We start from the raw sequence: 18,408 nt of genomic DNA on the forward strand, positions 1-18,408 counted from the left end.
GTTTGTATTATAATATATGACATTAAACCGCCACACCTGAAACTAATGATAATTTTATTAACCGAGCTCATGTCGTAACCCCACACATTGTCAACATCTTCTGTCCGTCCACATTAAACACGATAAGAAAGTGAAGATGTTAGAATGAACAAATCATATTGCATTTCTGTAGGGAACATTTATCAAAATGATTTACACTGTAGTTTTTCAATAAGATAATTGTCATATATCGATATTTACATTTAAATTTACTTATATAGCAGATGCTTTTATCCAAAGCAACTTACAATTTAGGAATACAAGAAGCAATTCATCATAAAGAGGCAAGTGCTTATTTTAAAATATTTCAGACATCATTCAGGTTAGTACAAGCTAGAAAATGGAGGATTGAGGAAAAGTTAAATCAAAGTTTTATTATTTAATTTTTTTAATGATCATTGTTCTTTCTCTTTTTTGTCTTCAGTCTGTATAATTGCAAGATTACAGAGAAACAGTGTTTCATCCTGACTTCAGCTCTGAAATCAAACCCATCACATCTGAGAGAACTGGATCTGAATCAGAATGAACTAGGAGACTCTGGAGTGAAAAACATCAGTGATCTACTGAAGTACCCACAATGCAATCTGGAAAAATTAAAGTTAGTATCATTATACTGTACAGCAGTTACAGTGTGATTAAACTTTTTAGTTCAAGACTTCGGGACTCATGTAACATAATTATGAAGAAATATTCAGAAATACTATGTTTGTATGTGTATCTGTAGAAACAGCTAAAACTAGCTGAAATCTGACAGTCTAACAAATGACAGTAGATTATTCTGACAGTTACTGTAGATTTACACTGGACTAATAGTACTTTTCAATATTTTTTAATTAAGCAAAATGTATATTTATTATATTTTTAGACTATATTTAGAGATCATTTAAACGACACTCTAAAATGGCTTAAAATTATTTGATTTGATTAAATTGACAATTTCTTGCATTAAAAATGTGAATATAGACCATTACATTTTTTTTGATTGATTCTATATATTAATTTACATTGGCAAATTCACTTATTTGTTGACTGGGGGTCAACAATCGAATCCTGAACCATGTCCTGAACCAGCTTATGGACATTTTTGAGTTTTCTTATTGTATTCAGTTTATACAACAATAAGTTGCGAAAACTCAAATATTTCCTACAAAAAAAAGTTGAGAATATTAAAAAATCTCCTGAAGCTGGTTGCCTTAAACTTTAAGTTTTCTCAACTTTTTATTTTTTTACAGTGTAGCATTTACTCATGATGCATCAGGGATTTGAGTCATTGTCTTTTCGCTTTCTGTCTTCAGTCTGTGGAGATGCAGTATTACAGAGAAACAGTGTCTCATCCTGACTTCAGCTCTGAAATCAAACCCATCATATCTGAGAGAGCTGAACCTCAGTGGGAATGAAATAAAAAATGCTGGAGTGAATCCCTTATGTGACATACTGAAGGATTCACACTGTAAACTGGAGAGATTGAGGTCAGTAAACATTCACATAAAAGAATCAAAATGATTAAAATCACTTAAACAGTTTCAACTAGAACACTTTACTGTATACTCAATGGCCCAGTTTCACAGACAGGGCTTAGCCTAATCCAGGGGCCCGTTCTTCCTATGTTGCTAACTCAGTTAGCTGGATATGATTGTTGACGATTTCACTTGATCTTGGATTATTTGGTTATTCAAAAGCACATCCTGGAGTTTCTGTCATAGCAACAGGTCCCTAAGCTGATATGCTGTGTGTACATGAGGCACTAGCACGGTCACTTAATTTATTTCATTATAACAGCAAATAAAACTTAAATATGGCAGTTATAGTCATATACAGATAAGAGCAAGGCCTCATTTTAAACTATAAAGGGTTTACTTTTATTTGTGAATCCTAACAAAAAAATTAAACCATTGTGCTTCTGTAAAATAAAGACAAACAGGATGTGCTTTCTGTCATCTCAGTTTCCATTAACTTATCTGTGGTGCATCTCAGAAAAATGAGCCAAACGTATATATTATTTGTTATAAAGATTTGTTTTTATTTTATTTTGTTAATTAAAGGGATACTCCATCCCAAAATGGACATTTTGTCATTATTCACTTACCCTATGTCGTTCCAAACCTGTAAACGCTTTGCTCATATTTGGAACACAATTTAAGATATTTTGGATGAAAACCAGTAGCCTTGAGACTGTCCGATAGACTGCCAAGTACAACCCGAATTCCGGAAAAGTTGGGACATTTTTTAAATTTTAATAAAATGAAAACTAAAGGAATTTCAAATCACATGAGCCAATATTTTATTCACAATAGAACATAGATAACGTAGCAAATGTTTAAACTGAGAAATTTTACACTTTTATCCACTTAATTAGCTCATTTAAAATGTAATGCCTGCTACAGGTCTCAAAAAAGTTGGCACGGGGGCAACAAATGGCTAAAAAAGCAAGCAGTTTTGAAAAGATTCAGCTGGGAGAACATCTAGTGATTAATTAAGTTAATTGATATCAGGTCTGTAACATGATTAGCTATAAAAGCTTTGTCTTAGAGAAGCAGAGTCTCTCAGAAGTAAAGATGGGCAGAGGCTCTCCAATCTGTGAAAGACTGCGTAAAAAAATTGTGGAAAACTTTAAAAACAATGTTCCTCAACGTCAAATTGCAAAGGCTTTGCAAATCTCATCATCTACAGAGCATAACATCATCAAAAGATTCAGAGAAACTGGAGAAATCTCTAAAAATACGTCAAAGACGACCACGAACTCTTCAGCAGCTGGAAATCTATATAAGGCAAGAATGGGACCAAATTTCCAACAGCAAAACTCCAGCAACTCATAGCCTCAATGCCCAGACGTCTTCAAACTGTTTTGAAAAGAAAAGGAGATGCTACACCATGGTAAACATGCCCCGTCCCAACTATTTTGAGACCTGTAGCAGAAATCAAAATTGAAATGAGCTCATTTTGTGCATAAAATTGTAAACTTTCTCAGTTTAAACATTTGCTATGTTATCTATGTTCTATTGTGAATAAAATATTGGCTCATGTGATTTGAAAGTCTTTTAGTTTTCATTTTATTAAAATTTAAAAAACGTCCCAACTTTTCCGGAATTCGGGTTGTAAGTAACCATCAGTGATTCAACCGTAATATCATGAATCGACAAGAATACTTCTCTCCAAATCAGCGTAGCACCATTTTGGCAATTCTGAAGCGCGGCTGACACAGAAGGGCATATGGCACCTGCATACTGCTCAAAATTGCCAAAATGACACTATTCTATTTGTCTCTGTTCACAGAAGCGCTGCAGCTGTGTGCTGAATCCTAATGTTCTATTGTTTATGCTGTTTTTTTGCAAATGTAAAACTAAACTATTTTTTAATGGGTCACTTATCCATTCAATTTTATTTCATTCTAATTTCACAATCTTGTTGTTTGATGGTTAATGATTGAGTTAACAAGCTTTGGTTGTTGGTTAGGGGAAAATAACTGAAATTAACATCCCTGGTCTGGTGAAATAAAAAGGATTATATTTTTCCTTTGTTTTATTTGTTTATGAAAATTATTTAACTTATTATTTTTACTTCTTTACTGCTCTCTCTCTATCTGCCACTGGAGGTTAAGAGGATGTTATATGACAGTTGAAGGTTGTTCTGCTGTGACTTCAGCTTTGAAATCAAATCCATCACATCTGAGAGAACTGGACCTGAGTCTGAATAAACTAGGAGACTCTGGATTTGAAAACCTCAGTGATCTACTGATGAACCCACGATGCAAGCTAGAAAAACTAGAGTTAGTACCATTATACTCTACAGCACTTACATTGTGATTAATGTTTACTGTGTAGTTTATTATAAGACAACATGACTAAATTCAGATTATTTATATTGCTGAATCTTCTGTTTTTCCTTAATTTGAAGAAAGATCCAGCAATACTATTAGTAAATGGTAAATGGAATGTATTTGTAGAGAGAGTATTAAACTTGTTGAAATCTGACAAATCTTTGCTGTGAAACAACACATGTGAAAACAGAATAAAATCAAGTATCACAAATGACAGTCTGACATCCACGTTTATACTGGACTAATGGCACCTTTCACTAAATCTTCTTTCATTCAAAATGTGTATTTAAAGATTATACACTCTAAAAAAACAATAATTTATTAATGTATAAGGATTTTTTGCATTAAAAAATATGAATTTAGACATTTGTGTGCTCATTTTTCTATTGCATCTGCATTAGTCCTATCTATTAATCTACATTGATAAAATGAATTTGTTTAGTTAGGACAAATCCAGACTTGGATTGTAACTAGTATTTTCAAATACTCTTATCTTGGTTTATTTCATATAATTAAGTTGCTATGATTTTGCTGGTTTATTAGTGGCTGTATAGTATTTGCTCATTATGCTATCTGAGTCATTGTTCTGTCTCTTTCTGTCTTAAGTCTGCGTGATTGCAAGATTACAGAGAAACAGTGTCTAATCCTGATTTCAGCTCTGAAATCAAACCCATCACACCTGAGAGAATTGGACCTCAGCTGTAATGAAATAAAAAACACAGGAGTGAATCACTTATGTGACGTACTGAAGGATTCACACTGTAAACTGAAGAGATTAGGGTCAGTATCATTTACATACAAGAATCAATATGATTATAATAACATCAAAAGTTTAAATCAAAATACTGTATAGTCATTATCTCATGATGAGTGTGAGCTCTGAAAATTCTTCACCTTAATGATTTGTTTGTATTTGTAAGATTTGTATTTATCTTCCTCTGTTTGTCTCTTTCTAGCCTAATCTACTGTGGCATTACAGATGTTTCTTCTTTATCTCAGTCTTTGACAAACACAAAAGCACTGCAGTTTTTAAAAGCGCTTGATCTGAGCAACAATGCAATTGAAGACTCAAAGCAGCAGCTCATTGATGTGCTACGAGACTCAAACTGTGAACTGAGGTGAGTAAACATCAATGTGATATTAAAGAAATCTTCAATTACCTTGGATAAGTGGACAAATATATACTTTCAAATATTTGATAAAGGAGCTTATGAATTTTTCAAGCTTTATTGCACAAAGGGTTTGTGACATAATGAAAAGTTAAATAAAATGTTTAACACAAAGGAGTAAAGAGAACCAAAGCACACTGTCACAGCTTTATAAAACAAAACTTTTTTTATTACATCAGTAGAAGTGAATCATAACAGATTGAAAATAGATTTGGTCAGATTGTTGGAAAATGCTGGTAAAATCAGTGCAAATTGCAGCTTCAGCACACAGTCATCCAGCATCACATGATCAATATATCTGTCTCTTGTGTGTTTTACTTTTACAAGCAACACGTCATGCCACACTACATAAAATTTACTTTAGATAAGTGATAATGTACATTCAGTCAGTTATCACAGAATAAACACTGACATGTTGATCAGGATTTGTACCATCCTGAAAGATTTTATCATGTGCTAACAACTGGCTGCATGCATAGTACTTTGCAATATTCTGCAAAAAAAAAAAAAAAAAAAGGTTTCACGCCACTGTGTCAGTAGGAAATATGATTTTAAATTTCAAGGCACTAATTTTTTGTTTCCACAAGGAGTCTGACAGCAGCCATTGCTCCACACAGAGATCTGATCTCAATCATCATCCATTCTGTCTGGAATGACATGAAGAAACAGAACAAACTGAGACAGACTCAATCCAGAAGAACTGTGGTAACGTCTCCAAAAGGCTTGACAAATCATCCTGAAAAAACTATGCACATAAGTGTACCTTGGAAAAAAGCTGATTTAAATGCAAAAGGTGCTCACACCAAATGTTGATTTAATTTAGTTAATAGAAATTAATTGATAAAATCTCTTTATGACATTATTTTTGAAAGCATCCTCACTTAACAGCATTTTTTTTTTTACAAAAGTGCCCAAAACTTTTCACAGTACTAGCTTTGCAGGTTGGTTTCTAAAAGTGTCTTGAAGACGTTGCCACAGTTCTTCTGGATTTAGTCTATCTCATTTTGTTGTGTTTCTTCATGTTACTGGATGATTACATCAGATCTCTGTGTGAAGCACAGTATACTGTATAATATCCTGCTTATTACACAACTTTTTAACCCATAAGTAAATAATTCATTTGAGTTGAAATATTTTATCAGGAAGTTCAGGAAGTTCAGAAGACTGACATTTGAGGCATAATGTACAGTCGTATCAGCTTTTCACCGCATAAATAAAGAAAAGAATATACAATGTTATTTGATAAAAAAGTGTTTAAAATTGTACCTGTTTATTATCATAAATCTATTATAGTGTACAAAACAACAATTGACAAAAAAAATATAATAAATAATATAATAAAAAATACTACTCAGAACCTACTTTTAACAGTGAAGTCCTACTGCTGATAATAACATTTGTGCTTGAATGAATATGACAGTGAAAAGAGAGATGTGAAAGAAGCACCGGCCTTAAATTCCTGTATGACCAGTGTTGGGGGAAAAGTTATTTTTAAAGGGGTCATATGATCTTGCTAAAAAGATAGTTATTTGGTGTAATGAAATGTTTGTGGCTTAAAAAAAACACATTACTTTCCACATGATGTACATTATTGTTTCTCCTCTATGCCCTGCCTTTCAGAAACACGTCGATTTAAAAAAAAGTTAATTGTTCTGAAAAGCGAGGTATATGCTGATTGGTCGACTATCCTGTGCATTATGATTGGCTGAATACCTCAAGCTTGTGATGGAAATGTTATGCCCCTGACCATACTGTGATGCCGTCTCCTGGCATGACGAGACAAAACCAATAAATCCCATTACAAACAAGGCATTTGTTGCAGTGGGGACATAGTTACTGAATTTAAAGACTTATACTGTCTTTTTACGCATTGCGTATTGCACCGCATAAACATAAAACCATGTCTGTATTTGTGATCTGAGAAATGACAAACAACAAGTGCTACTCTACACGTTTGAATCGTCAGTGGCAAATCCTTTAAATATGAAAACATACTTACAGGTTGTGAGTCAGGATATCAATATTTTAATTAGTAATTCCATTAATTAATTGCATTAACTAATCTAAAAATGTGCATTGGTAAATTTATATTGATAAATCAACCTTATTCCCATTGTCCCCAAAAGAATTATAAAATATATTAAATGATGATACACAAAACACTGCCACATTTTAATACCTTAAAAAAATCTAATTTAAAACAATATTGTGAAAATACCTTAATGATGAATACATTGACATTTTCTACACAATAAACCTTACAAAATCATTTATTTTAATTCTCATACGATACACAAAGCTGATGAATTGCACATTCAACATTTAATATATTCACAAACACATGCAAAAAAGTTGTGGCCTAATGGATAGGGAGTTGGACTCGTGATCCAAAGGTTGTGAGTTCAAGTCTCGACTGGCAGGAATTGAAGGTGTGGGGAGTGAATGTACATTGCTCTCTCCACCTTCAATACCATGACTGAGATGCACTTGAGCAAGGCACCAAAACCCCCAAATGCTCCCTTGGCACCGCAGCATAAATAGCTGCCCACTGCTCTGGGTGTGTGTTCATGGTGTGTGTGTTCACTGCTGTGTGTGTGCACTTTGGATAGTTTAAATGCAGAGCATGAATTCTGAGCATGGGTCACTATACTTGGCTGTATGCAGTGTTGGGGAGTAAATAATTAAATTACAGTTACTTATGAAATTTTTAACGATTACAAAGGGGATTACATTTGAATATTTACACACATCCACATACAGATTTAACTGATTTCTTTCCCAAATTGCACTGACTATTCTGAGACATACCGCCCTAACAATTTCCGGGATGCAGAAATACAGTCTGGTTCGTAGAATCCAGTCATAAAAACGGAATGCCTAACGCTGACGGAATATCCCACATTTTGGATGACTAAATCAAAAGTAGGTCAGTACACTTGAATCAAAACATGACATGGACTAGTGTCTGTGAATATTAAGCCCCAAAAATGCAATAGCCTATATGACTTGCCGTTCTGCCTGTCTGTGGAAATCAGGCGCGGACTGGACACCGGGAGAACCGGGACAATTGCCGGTGGCCTGGCAGCCGATTTTGCCCCACTATTTAATATCATTATTGTATAATTGCCTGCCGAATGTACTAAAGTGATCATTTGCGAATCCGCCATTTGATAATTAAATCTCTTTAGTCATGACTCGCGCGCTCTCCGCGCCTCTGCCAAACGGTTTGGATCAGACTCAGAGTAATCAATGAGAGAGAGAGAGAGAGAGAGAGAGAGAGAGAGAGAGAGAGAGAGAATAGAGTGGACTGTGGAAGCGCACAGCTGGAGCAGAGAAGCAGAACTACTGTTCAGAGTTTTAGGTCAGTTTCATCTGTAAAGATGCTTTTTTGTCTTTGTTTTTTTTTTTATTTAATCAATTTAATCAATATTTTGCTCACCAGTCATCACTCAAAATACTATATACAGGACATCATTATTATCAGTTGTAATGTTACAGTAGGAATTTATCTGAAAAAAAATTCCAATTTTTTTATAGGTTTAGGGGGAGCTACGACAGACAACAACACAACCCTCACGAAAATTTAGATTTTAATATTTAACTATAAATCCAGAGAAAATGGTTACTATTGTTTAAATGTGGTAACCAAAAATGTAAAATTATTTTACAAATGTATTTATTTAAAAATAAATACAAATCCATTTGCAAAAAAAAACAAAAACAGTTATTTTACTTTTATATAGGCTAATAAAAGCAAGGTTAATTTTTGTAAGGGAAAAACATGACTCGTGTACAGTATTAGGATTTTTCTATAAAGATATTGTAGTATTGTAGAGTATTGCATTGTAAAGTATAGTTTTGTTCAATCTTAAGTTTGAATTTTCCAGTCTGAATTTTTTTCCCAGTCCCCCCCTCCTGTAAATTAATGGCAAAGACATGATTTCATTTACTACACATAGGCCTACTGAAGCTCGCAGTGTTTTCAACCTCTGCCATCTCAATATAGGAGTACACGAGCACATAAACATAATTTCTAGAACTGCTTTGTGTCACTTAATGTGCATTTTACTTATTTTGAGAAAACTATCATAATATATACAAAGAGACAGCAGTTTAAAAAAACCCACCAATGTTTCAGGAGTTTAGTACACAGAATACATCACATGCTTATTAGATAACTGTATTTAAGTTGATGTATATGCTTTTATTTATTATTCTTTAATTTTCACAAATTTAGAAAAGTAATCAAAAAGTACTCAAAAGTAATTAGTTACATTACTTTAATAAAGTAATTAAAAAAGTTACACTACTATTACATTTTAAATAGGGTAACTTGTAATCTGTAACCTATTACATTTCCAAAGTAACCTTCCCAACACTGGCTGTATGTCACATCACTTTCAATTTCATAAAAAATTTAATAATATATCTGAGGTTTCTCATAAGAGGTACTTTGGAGGGTTAGCTCCCTTAAAAATTAATTGCAGCTTACACATTCAAGGTCAAGAACAGTAGAAAAGACATTATTAGAGTAATCAACATGACTCCAACCTCAATTTTAGGAAGCAACACCACTCTTTGGATATTATTTTGTATATAAAGTAGTAAACTGTAAACTGCAAACAAAACCTTGCGTTGCTTCATAAAATTTAGGTTAAACCACTGGACTGATTACTTTAATGATGTCTTTCCTACTGTTCTGGACCCTGAATGTGTAAGTTGCATAGCTCCTATATAGGGTCAGAGAGCTCTTGGATTTCATCAAAAATATCTTAATTTGTGTTTTGAAGATGACTGAAGGGTTGGAATGACATGAGGGTGAGCAATTAATGACAGAATTTTCATTTTTGGGTGAACTATCCCTTTAAGTCCATACAATAATCCAAAGAGTACAATAAATGTATTTCAATAGTTCACGCTTACATATAATTAGCTGAGGTATGGAATGCGTATTTGGCGTGCTGTCCGGGGAAGGGCTCCGAGCTCGGGAATGGCCCGAACCTAGAGTACCCCCCCTTCCCCGTCTATTTATAAAGTGAACTTGAAGTGAGGAGATGGGGTGGAGGAGGGATGCTGATAAACCGTCAGTGGATAGAGGTAAGTCAGCGATATTTATACTATGGGATTGATTACTTGATTATGGTCCACCTGTGTTGGTTAGGCTAAGTATCTGACGCGCTCCTCCCGAATCTTATTAATAAAATTACATTTCAATAGTTCACGCTTACATATAATTAGCTGAGGTATGGAATGCGTATTTGGCGTGCTGTCCGGGGAAGGGCTCCGAGCTCGGGAATGGCCCGAACCTAGAGTACCCCCCAAAAAGCAAATGTACATGAGGACAGCCGCCAGTTTAGAGAATGCCCCCCCAAAAGCATAGAGTACTGGCGGGGGCTGATTTGGTGTCTGAGGATTCGTCTCGTTGGCAGGTTGGAAGGGCCTACATACTCCGAGAGAGCGACTTGGGCATTGGGAGAGTAGGCCCTACCGGCTTTAGCTAGTGAACTACGTGGTTGTTGGCGCCCGGTCGGTAGGGCTCGGGCCGATGCTCAACTGAAGCTTTTTGGCGTTGGAACGGTGAGCCCTACCGGCCGATGAGGAGGAGCAGCGTGGTTGTGGTGCCCGACCGGGAGGACCCGAGTTGCCTCGACCGGAATAGGTCACGGTGTCGGCGTACGGGCCCTACTGGCTGATAGCCCCTGCTATTCAGTGGGTGAAGGGCCTAGTGCTGACCGAGAGGGCCCATGAAGCCTCCGACAGGAGATTGAGACTCAGAATGACGGACGTCTGGGTCCTCTCGGTTTGGCAGATAAAAAGCTTTGGGCTGGCCGACAAGGAGGACTCTGGCGACATCTGATGGGAGATCCCGACTCACGGCATTAGATGGATGAGACTCACTTGCGGCCGGCAAGCATAGGCCCGCCCGGGAGAACTCTCGCCAGACGTCTGAAGGGAGCGCACGCAACAGACGGGTAAGCCTCGCCGGTATGCTTCTGAGGACCATCTACCGAGAGTTTGGATTTGCTGTTTAGAGAGGCCTTTTTGTGCTGCTGAAGTTGCTGCGCCTATGCGAAAGGAATGGGTGGAGAAGTTGTTTGATGGGATGCCTGATAATTGCAGGACGCATTTGAGGTGTTTCTGGAACCAGAAACGGGTGACTGGTTTTTTAGACTCGTCGATGAATAGAGGTTCGTGCGGGGACTTTGCCTGGGAATTCCTACTGTGTAAAAAAGCGAGGATGGATTGGTAAGGCTGGATTGGGGAGGGGAGATTGAAAATGTATATAAAATGGCCTTTGTTGGCTTGGTCTGTTTTGCTTTGTTTGATTAAATAAGCGATTGTTTCGTCATCTAGGATGGTTAGGTCAGATACGGTGGGGTTGATTTTAGGATTGAATTTAGAAGAGATCGTAAGCTCCGAGCACCTAAGAAAACCGAAAAAAGCTAGGATGAACATGGCGTCGAGCGTGTGGGCGATGCTGAGGGGTTGGTAATTTGTGCGGAGGGTGTGGATACATTTTGTGAGAATATCTAGCGTTATGGGTTTCCTGGTGTCTGGATGGGTGGGCTGGGATCGCTGGATCCCTTTAATTAGGATGGTTTGTGAATTATTTATTCCGGCTGAGGGAGCGCCCGTCGTCAGTTTGTGGAAGAACTGGACTCCACTCAGGTAGCTTTTAATGGATCCGACTTGGAGACCCTTGGCGCGGTTGAGGAACGAGATGAAAGAGGTTATGGAGAGTAGGGAAAAATCAGGGAAAGGGATGTTATGAGTGAGGTGAAATGATTTAAAGCATCTCCACGCGGTCACGTACGACTGGAGGGTTCTGGGAGAGACTGCTTGGAGAATAGAGTCAAGCGATGCTCCGAGGAGTGGTTTTAAAGGGTGGGTTATGGGAATATTAATTCTGAATAGTGAGGAACCGGAGTGGGGAATTGGTCCGCCTCTGGAGCCAGCATCCTGAATTTCTGAAACAGAAAACGAGACAGGGAGTCAGCAATTTGGTTTTCTGTGCCTGGAACGTGCTTAGCGATAATTATAAATTGGTCGCATGCTGCGATCCATATTAGACGTCTAAGGAGAGGCATGAGGGCGGGGGAGTTTGAACGGCCTTTGTTTATGCACTGAACTACTGCTTCGTTGTCGCAGTGCACTAAGATGCTTTTAGATGTCCATTCGTTTCCCCACAGAAAGGCTGCTACTACGAGGGGGTAGAGCTCGAAAAAAGCTGAGGACTGGGTCGAGTCCTGCATCTGGGGGGGCCATGTGGACGCGAACCAACGGCCTTGGTAGAAACCTCCGAAACCGATTGAGGGAGCTGCGTCTGTAAACAGCTGTAAGTCGATGGGGGACGAAATTAAATTATTATAAAAAAAGGAAAGCCCGTTCCATTGTCTGAGGAACAGGATCCATAATTTAAGTTCGTCGCGGCATGCGTGGGTTAGGGGGATGAGGTCTTCGAGCGCGTGGACTGATGATGCGAGTGTTAAGAGATGCGTGATGAATGGGCGTCCTTGGGGAATTATGCGCATGGCGAAATTTAGGTGCCCGAGCAAAGAAAGGAGATCGCGTTTTGAACAACTTGGGCTGTCGAGGAAGGTGGAGGAGACGAGGATTATTCTATCGATCTTTTCCTTTGGCAGGGAGAGCTGAAATTCGTCGAGGTTGATGCCGAGGAACTCTAGGGTTGTGGCAGGACCCAAGGTTTTTTCCTGAGCGATGGGAATCCCGAGCTCGGAAAAAACTTTTTGGACGGTGAGGATATGGGCGGCTGGGATTGCCTTGGGTGGTGAAATGACCAGAAAGTCGTCTAAAAGGTGGATAATGTGTGGGATTGCGTAATTGTTGGAAAGGATCCAGCAAACGGCTTCGGATAGCATATCGAAAATTTTGGGGCTGCTTTTGCATCCGAAGGTTAACCGGACGGCGAAATAGAATTTCTCGAGCCATCGTATCCCGAAAAGGTGCCAGAAGTCGGGATGGATAGGCATCACTTTGAAAGCAGAGGTGATGTCTATTTTTGCTAGCCAGGCTCCTCGGCCCGCGATTTTTATCAGTTCGACTGCCTGATCTATGTCTTGGTATTTGAGTGAAAATTCGTCGAGGGGTATCAAACTATTGATGCTTGGGACTGTGGATTGGTGTGGAGATGAAAGGTCTACTATTAAGCGTTTCTTACCTGAAAATTTTCTAGTAGCCACTCCGATTGGGCTGACTCTGAACGTTTTGAAGGGGGGTTTAATGAAGGGCCCGATCATAAAACCTGACTCGACTTCTTTTTTGATAAGGTTAGCTACTATTTCGGGCTCTGCGAGGGCGGATTGTAGATTATGGCAGACCGTGTTTTGGGAAAGCTCGCAGACGACGCCCGGGTTAAAACCGTGTCTGAGACCAGACAGGAGATAATTTGTAAATTCTTTGTCAGGATGGTGTGCTAGTTCGATGGTCATGCGAAAGATATTCACAGGAGTCGATAGGTAATTTTTAGATTTTTTATTTACGGCTTTATACACGGGGCAAACTATGCGTGCGTGGGCACCGCCACAGAACTTGCAGGTATGTAGGTAGCGGCAGTGTTGTCTGGTGCATTTCCCGTTGTTGAAAGCGATGCATATCGATGTGCTTTCTGCTCCTGGTTGGGCTAGACGTGAGTTTGCCGAGGTTGCTGATCTTGGGACGTAGCTAGTGGATTTTGCCGGGGGAGTATCGGAGTGCTGGGTTGCGTCCGGATTTATTTGTGGGCAGGATGTGGTTAAGTGAGCCACGGACCTGCAGACTGCGCACGAAATACTCCTGCAGCCTAGGAATACGCGGCTGTGCAGGTCGGAGTCGATTGCTCCCCAATAAGGGCATTGGTTCCACTGAGTGATGCGGATAGCGCATTTAGCGGAAAAAAGCTTGTGGTAAGTGTAGAAGTGCCCCCCTCCGTAGGACAACGCGAGTTCGGCTATTATCGATAAATAGTCGTTGAGTTCGCGTCGCCTGTGGGGGAAGGCTGAGCAGATTATCTCGGTGAAGCGGTTAAATGCAATGGTGAATTCGGAGAAGGAGAGTAATCGAGATGAAAGGGGGTTTGGGTTTTTTAGCGTGACTGAGAAATCCCCGCAATCGATTTGGCGGTTTGAATCTGTAGTGGGCAGGAGAGAAAGGAGAGACGAGAGGTCTACGTCCGCACCTGCTAATATCTGTGCTCGGATGCTGTGAGTCACTTGGGGAGGTTCGAGGGCGACAGCGTTTGATGGGACGGGCATCGGTGTAGCCGAGAAAAGTGAGTGGGGGGATTTCGCTTGGAGGAGGGTGGTGGCGACGGTTGGGGGCGGGGCTGTGTTTGACAGCGATTGCGGCCAAGCGCTTGCTTGAGCCGCGGGCCCGGAGTTGGAAGACGCGGGTTGCGGGGCCGTGTTGGGCGGCCAGCATGGCCAGGCGTTTGCTTGGGCCGCGGGCCCGAAGCTGGGATGGGCGAGAGTCGGGGCTGTGTTAGGCGGCCAGATCGGCCAAACGTTAGCTTGAGCGGCGGGCTTGGAGCTCTGCGGAGCGGGGGGCGGGGCATTGTGAGACAGCCAGTTCGACCAAGCGCTAGCTTGAGCCTCGGGCCCGAAGCTGGAAGAAGCGAGTGGCGGCGCTGTATATGGTGAACTGTTCGGCCAGGCGCTTGCCCGGGCTCCAGGAACGGTATTAAAAGTTCCGTGCGGTGGGGCTGAGATGGGTGGAGGAGGCGGCCAGGAGCCTCCTTGGGCCTCAGCGCCTTGTGCTGTTGAGATTGAAGCCGCGGTGGGAGGCTGGGCTCCAGCCAACGTAGCGGGTACGCCGGCGGTCGGGATCGGAGCGCGGCCCAGGTTTGTTGAGGGCCTTTTACAGCGGCTTGATAGCCGCTGGGAGCTAGGCCTTGCGGCGGAGTATGGTGGAGTGCTTTGAGGCGTATTTTGGGGTATTCCTTTCTTTTTTCCTTTCTTTGGAATTGGGGTTGACTGAGGAGAAATGTTATTATTTAGATAGTTTGCGTACAGGTCGTAAAGTTCGGATTTATTCAACTTGCTTGAAAGTATGATGTCATTTTTGGACAGGGCCTGCCTCAGACTCGACACCGTCCATTTATCTATTGGCGGAATCGTAGGCCTGGCCGAGCGGTAGGAGGACGCGGGGGAGACGGCCGCGGTTCTCGCCGGAGGCGGCGAAGGTAGGCCTAGGCGTCTTGGTAGGCGAGTGGCTGCTCGCGTCGTACCGCGCCCGCGGGTTGGAGCCTGGGGCTCGATTTGGTTGCCACTCCGGGAAGGGGTGGCCTTGGAGCTGGCTGGCTGCGGCGATTGGGCTAGCGAAGAGCTGGATGAGTCTTCAGACGAGGAGTCTCGATTTTGGGACATGGTGCTACGCGTGCGGACCAAAATGCTGATAAACCGTCAGTGGATAGAGGTAAGTCAGCGATATTTATACTATGGGATTGATTACTTGATTATGGTCCACCTGTGTTGGTTAGGCTAAGTATCTGACGCGCTCCTCCCGAATCTTATTAATAAAATTACATTTAAAAAGACTCCTAAGTTGTCAAGCACTACCTTCTCTTCCAGGACAACGGAGACACTCATTAAACTTGACAGGGATCTTGAAGTGCAACTTCTGCTGCTTACTATTCCCATTTTCATTGCAGGTTTGTGGTTCTCCAATGGCTCTGTAAAAAAAAAAAAAAGCACTGTCAATACTAAGTTTACATATAACTTCAATAACTTATGTAGCCTGAATTACGATACACCGTGATTCGAAATATCATATTTTTCATGACATGGTAAGTTTGTGAATATTTTAAATTAAAAAAAATAAAAGCGAACCATCTGTCATTCAGTGTTATTGGTTGTGTCATGTGCAGGGCTTGACATTAACTTTTTTGCTCATCAGCCAATGTGGCTAGTGGTTTTCCAAAGTTATTAGCCACACAGCATTTTTACTAGCCACATAGTAGTAAATATACTCTCATATCATATACCAACCATTCTCGACCTGACTTCCCATTTTCATTCAAAAGTCTTTTGTTTTCTTTTGTCTCTTCTTCCTTTTTGGTTTCATCATCAGGTTTTCTCTTATGTGTTGTCTGCTCACCGGGTTTTGTTACACCTTTTATATGTCACCATATAGCTCCACCGGCGTCCAACGACATAACTCCAGCAGGGCAGCTAACTGTCTCTTCATTTCTGTCACTAGCGCGTAAGCGCAAGGCATCACTGTGTATTAGTGATGCACGGGTTGTCCTATAACCCGTGGATCCCAGTTACAGGCGGGTTGGGTTGGGACGGAAAAATAAATTGTCTATTAACACTAATTTCATCATCTGAATTCTCTGACACATCAGTGTGTATTACGTTTTCATTTTCTTTACTATTTTCAGGAATATCAGGTAGCACAGGTTTATCCTCATCCTGTGCATTACCTTATTCAACCTGGACTGGTGAACTCTTACAAGAATCCCACCATGTCTGACAAACACTACAGAGCCATCTTGACCGATAACTACAGCTGGGCCTTTCCACTCTGTACTGTCTGCTCGTTTGTAGTACACTCTGTCTCCTGTCTCATACTTTTCATCTGTATGCCTGAGCTGCTTTTGTAAAACTCTTCTTATTCTTTCTGAGCATTCCACCTCTGTGAATGCTCTTCCGGAAGCATGCAATGCTGCTAGGTGCTGTCCTACTATAGTACTCATAAAAGTGCCCTCTAGAGCTGGCAATTTATCAACCAAAACGGATGGAAGATTAGGACTGTGACCAAACACAAGCTGGTGTGAACTATAACCATGCACATTGAACATACTGTTTTTGTCCTATAACCCGTGGATCCCAGTTACAGGCGGGTTGGGTTGGGTTGGGACGGAAAAAGAAATTGTCACTTTATTTTTTGGGCACGTTGGGATGGGTCATTAAAAACAAAAAAAACAAAAAATCCATATATGTTGTAATGTTGGGCGATATGGTCATTTTTCAGATCAGATCAACGATACATGTTATTATCGTGCATGGGTGGAGCAAGAGAGAGACTCTTTGTTGTTTTCATAGCATAACTATTTGGTGTTTTAAACTATGCAGGTGCCCGAGAGAGAGCCTATGGAATATACATGAAAGTATAAACTAACGTTAAATATAAAAATACTGTATTTAAAACAGCTAGTTCATATATATAGTCGGACACAACTGTCATATCGCACGTCCTGTGACAAATTTGGCGCATCTGAGCACGGAAGTTATTAGTCGAAATGTTCTGCGAAATCAGTCAGCGGTGAAAATCAATAGTAGTTCAATTTCATTTGAAGTCCAACAGTTTAACACTAATATGGGACATAAACAAACATGTTAAATATAAAGTATTCAAAACAGGTAAGTTCATATATTTGGACTAAAGTTAACTGAACTGCTGCATCAGTCATACAGAGCTCTGGACCGCGTGCCTCATGACGAGACCGACGCACTGCCACAGAAACAAGAATGAGATGCATTCTAACAGAGACTTCACCAGCTAATTCTCATTTATGCGCACACGTGTGTGAAATGCGGTGCTGAAGTGAAATAGCTGGGCAGTTTCATAGCTGAATTATAATAGGCCGCCTGGTGGGTAAGGAAATTGTACTTTATTTGCGGGGTGGGCAAAATAAAATAAAACATTTCTTCGTCAAACAGTCAGCAAGTTGTGCCTTGGTTATCAGTAACACAAATAAGGGGGAGAGCATTAAAATCAGCTTTACCAGTGGTAAGCTCAGAGTAGAGCATAGCCAAGAACATAGCATTGTCAATACCATCTGACATGGCAAGGGTTTCTCCTGCCAATGTACTTCTTACAACACGTCTGATTTTCTTTGATTGCCAAAACAGTGGAGAGAACTTCTGTTTTTTCCATGAGTGTAATTAAAGCCCCTCCCTGTGTACCTCCATCTGGAAGACTGCCCAGTGAAGACCCAAAACCACCAAACTCAAATCATCACTGTTGCCCAAATGTTGAAACTTATGGATCACTCTGTTCACTTAATGTATGGACTGAAAAGTAGCATTCTTAATGTTGGATGATAGGCTACATGTGTCAAACATAACATCTGGCCTTGTTTGTTTAGCAACCCACAAAACCTGTCCTATTTTGGATCTGAGTTGTTCTCTTTCTTTCTTTCTTGTTTAGTAGAGCCTCTCTCTGTACAGCACGTGCAGTAAGTGAACTGGTTAAGGGTTTTCAATATAACTGTGCTGATGCACCTGCACTACACCACCCACAGTAGCAATGCTCATCCCCACGTATGAAAAACTCTCATGCTCTTCACGACCCACGTGAAATGCAGATTTAATTACAGGTATGACATTACTGTAGCTACAAAGTGCTCTGAACCTGCCCAAAGAAAATCATCAACATGGCATG

At 40.2% G+C, this 18,408-nt stretch overlaps 1 protein-coding gene across 1 annotated transcript in view; it reads left to right on the top strand.

The window, feature by feature from the left end:
• The window catches only part of LOC132159554 (uncharacterized), a 1,375,546-nt gene that overhangs the window by 563,627 nt on the left and 793,511 nt on the right, over positions 1 to 18,408 (top strand). Inside the window, exon 48 of the mRNA XM_059569099.1 lies at positions 1,335 to 1,508. Coding sequence (XP_059425082.1) covers positions 1,335 to 1,508 — 174 coding nt within the window. The remainder of the gene's footprint in view (positions 1 to 1,334; positions 1,509 to 18,408) is intronic.

This window comes from Carassius carassius, chromosome 16 (assembly GCF_963082965.1).
Source record: "Carassius carassius chromosome 16, fCarCar2.1, whole genome shotgun sequence".
NCBI classification, from domain to species: Eukaryota; Metazoa; Chordata; class Actinopteri; order Cypriniformes; family Cyprinidae; genus Carassius; species Carassius carassius.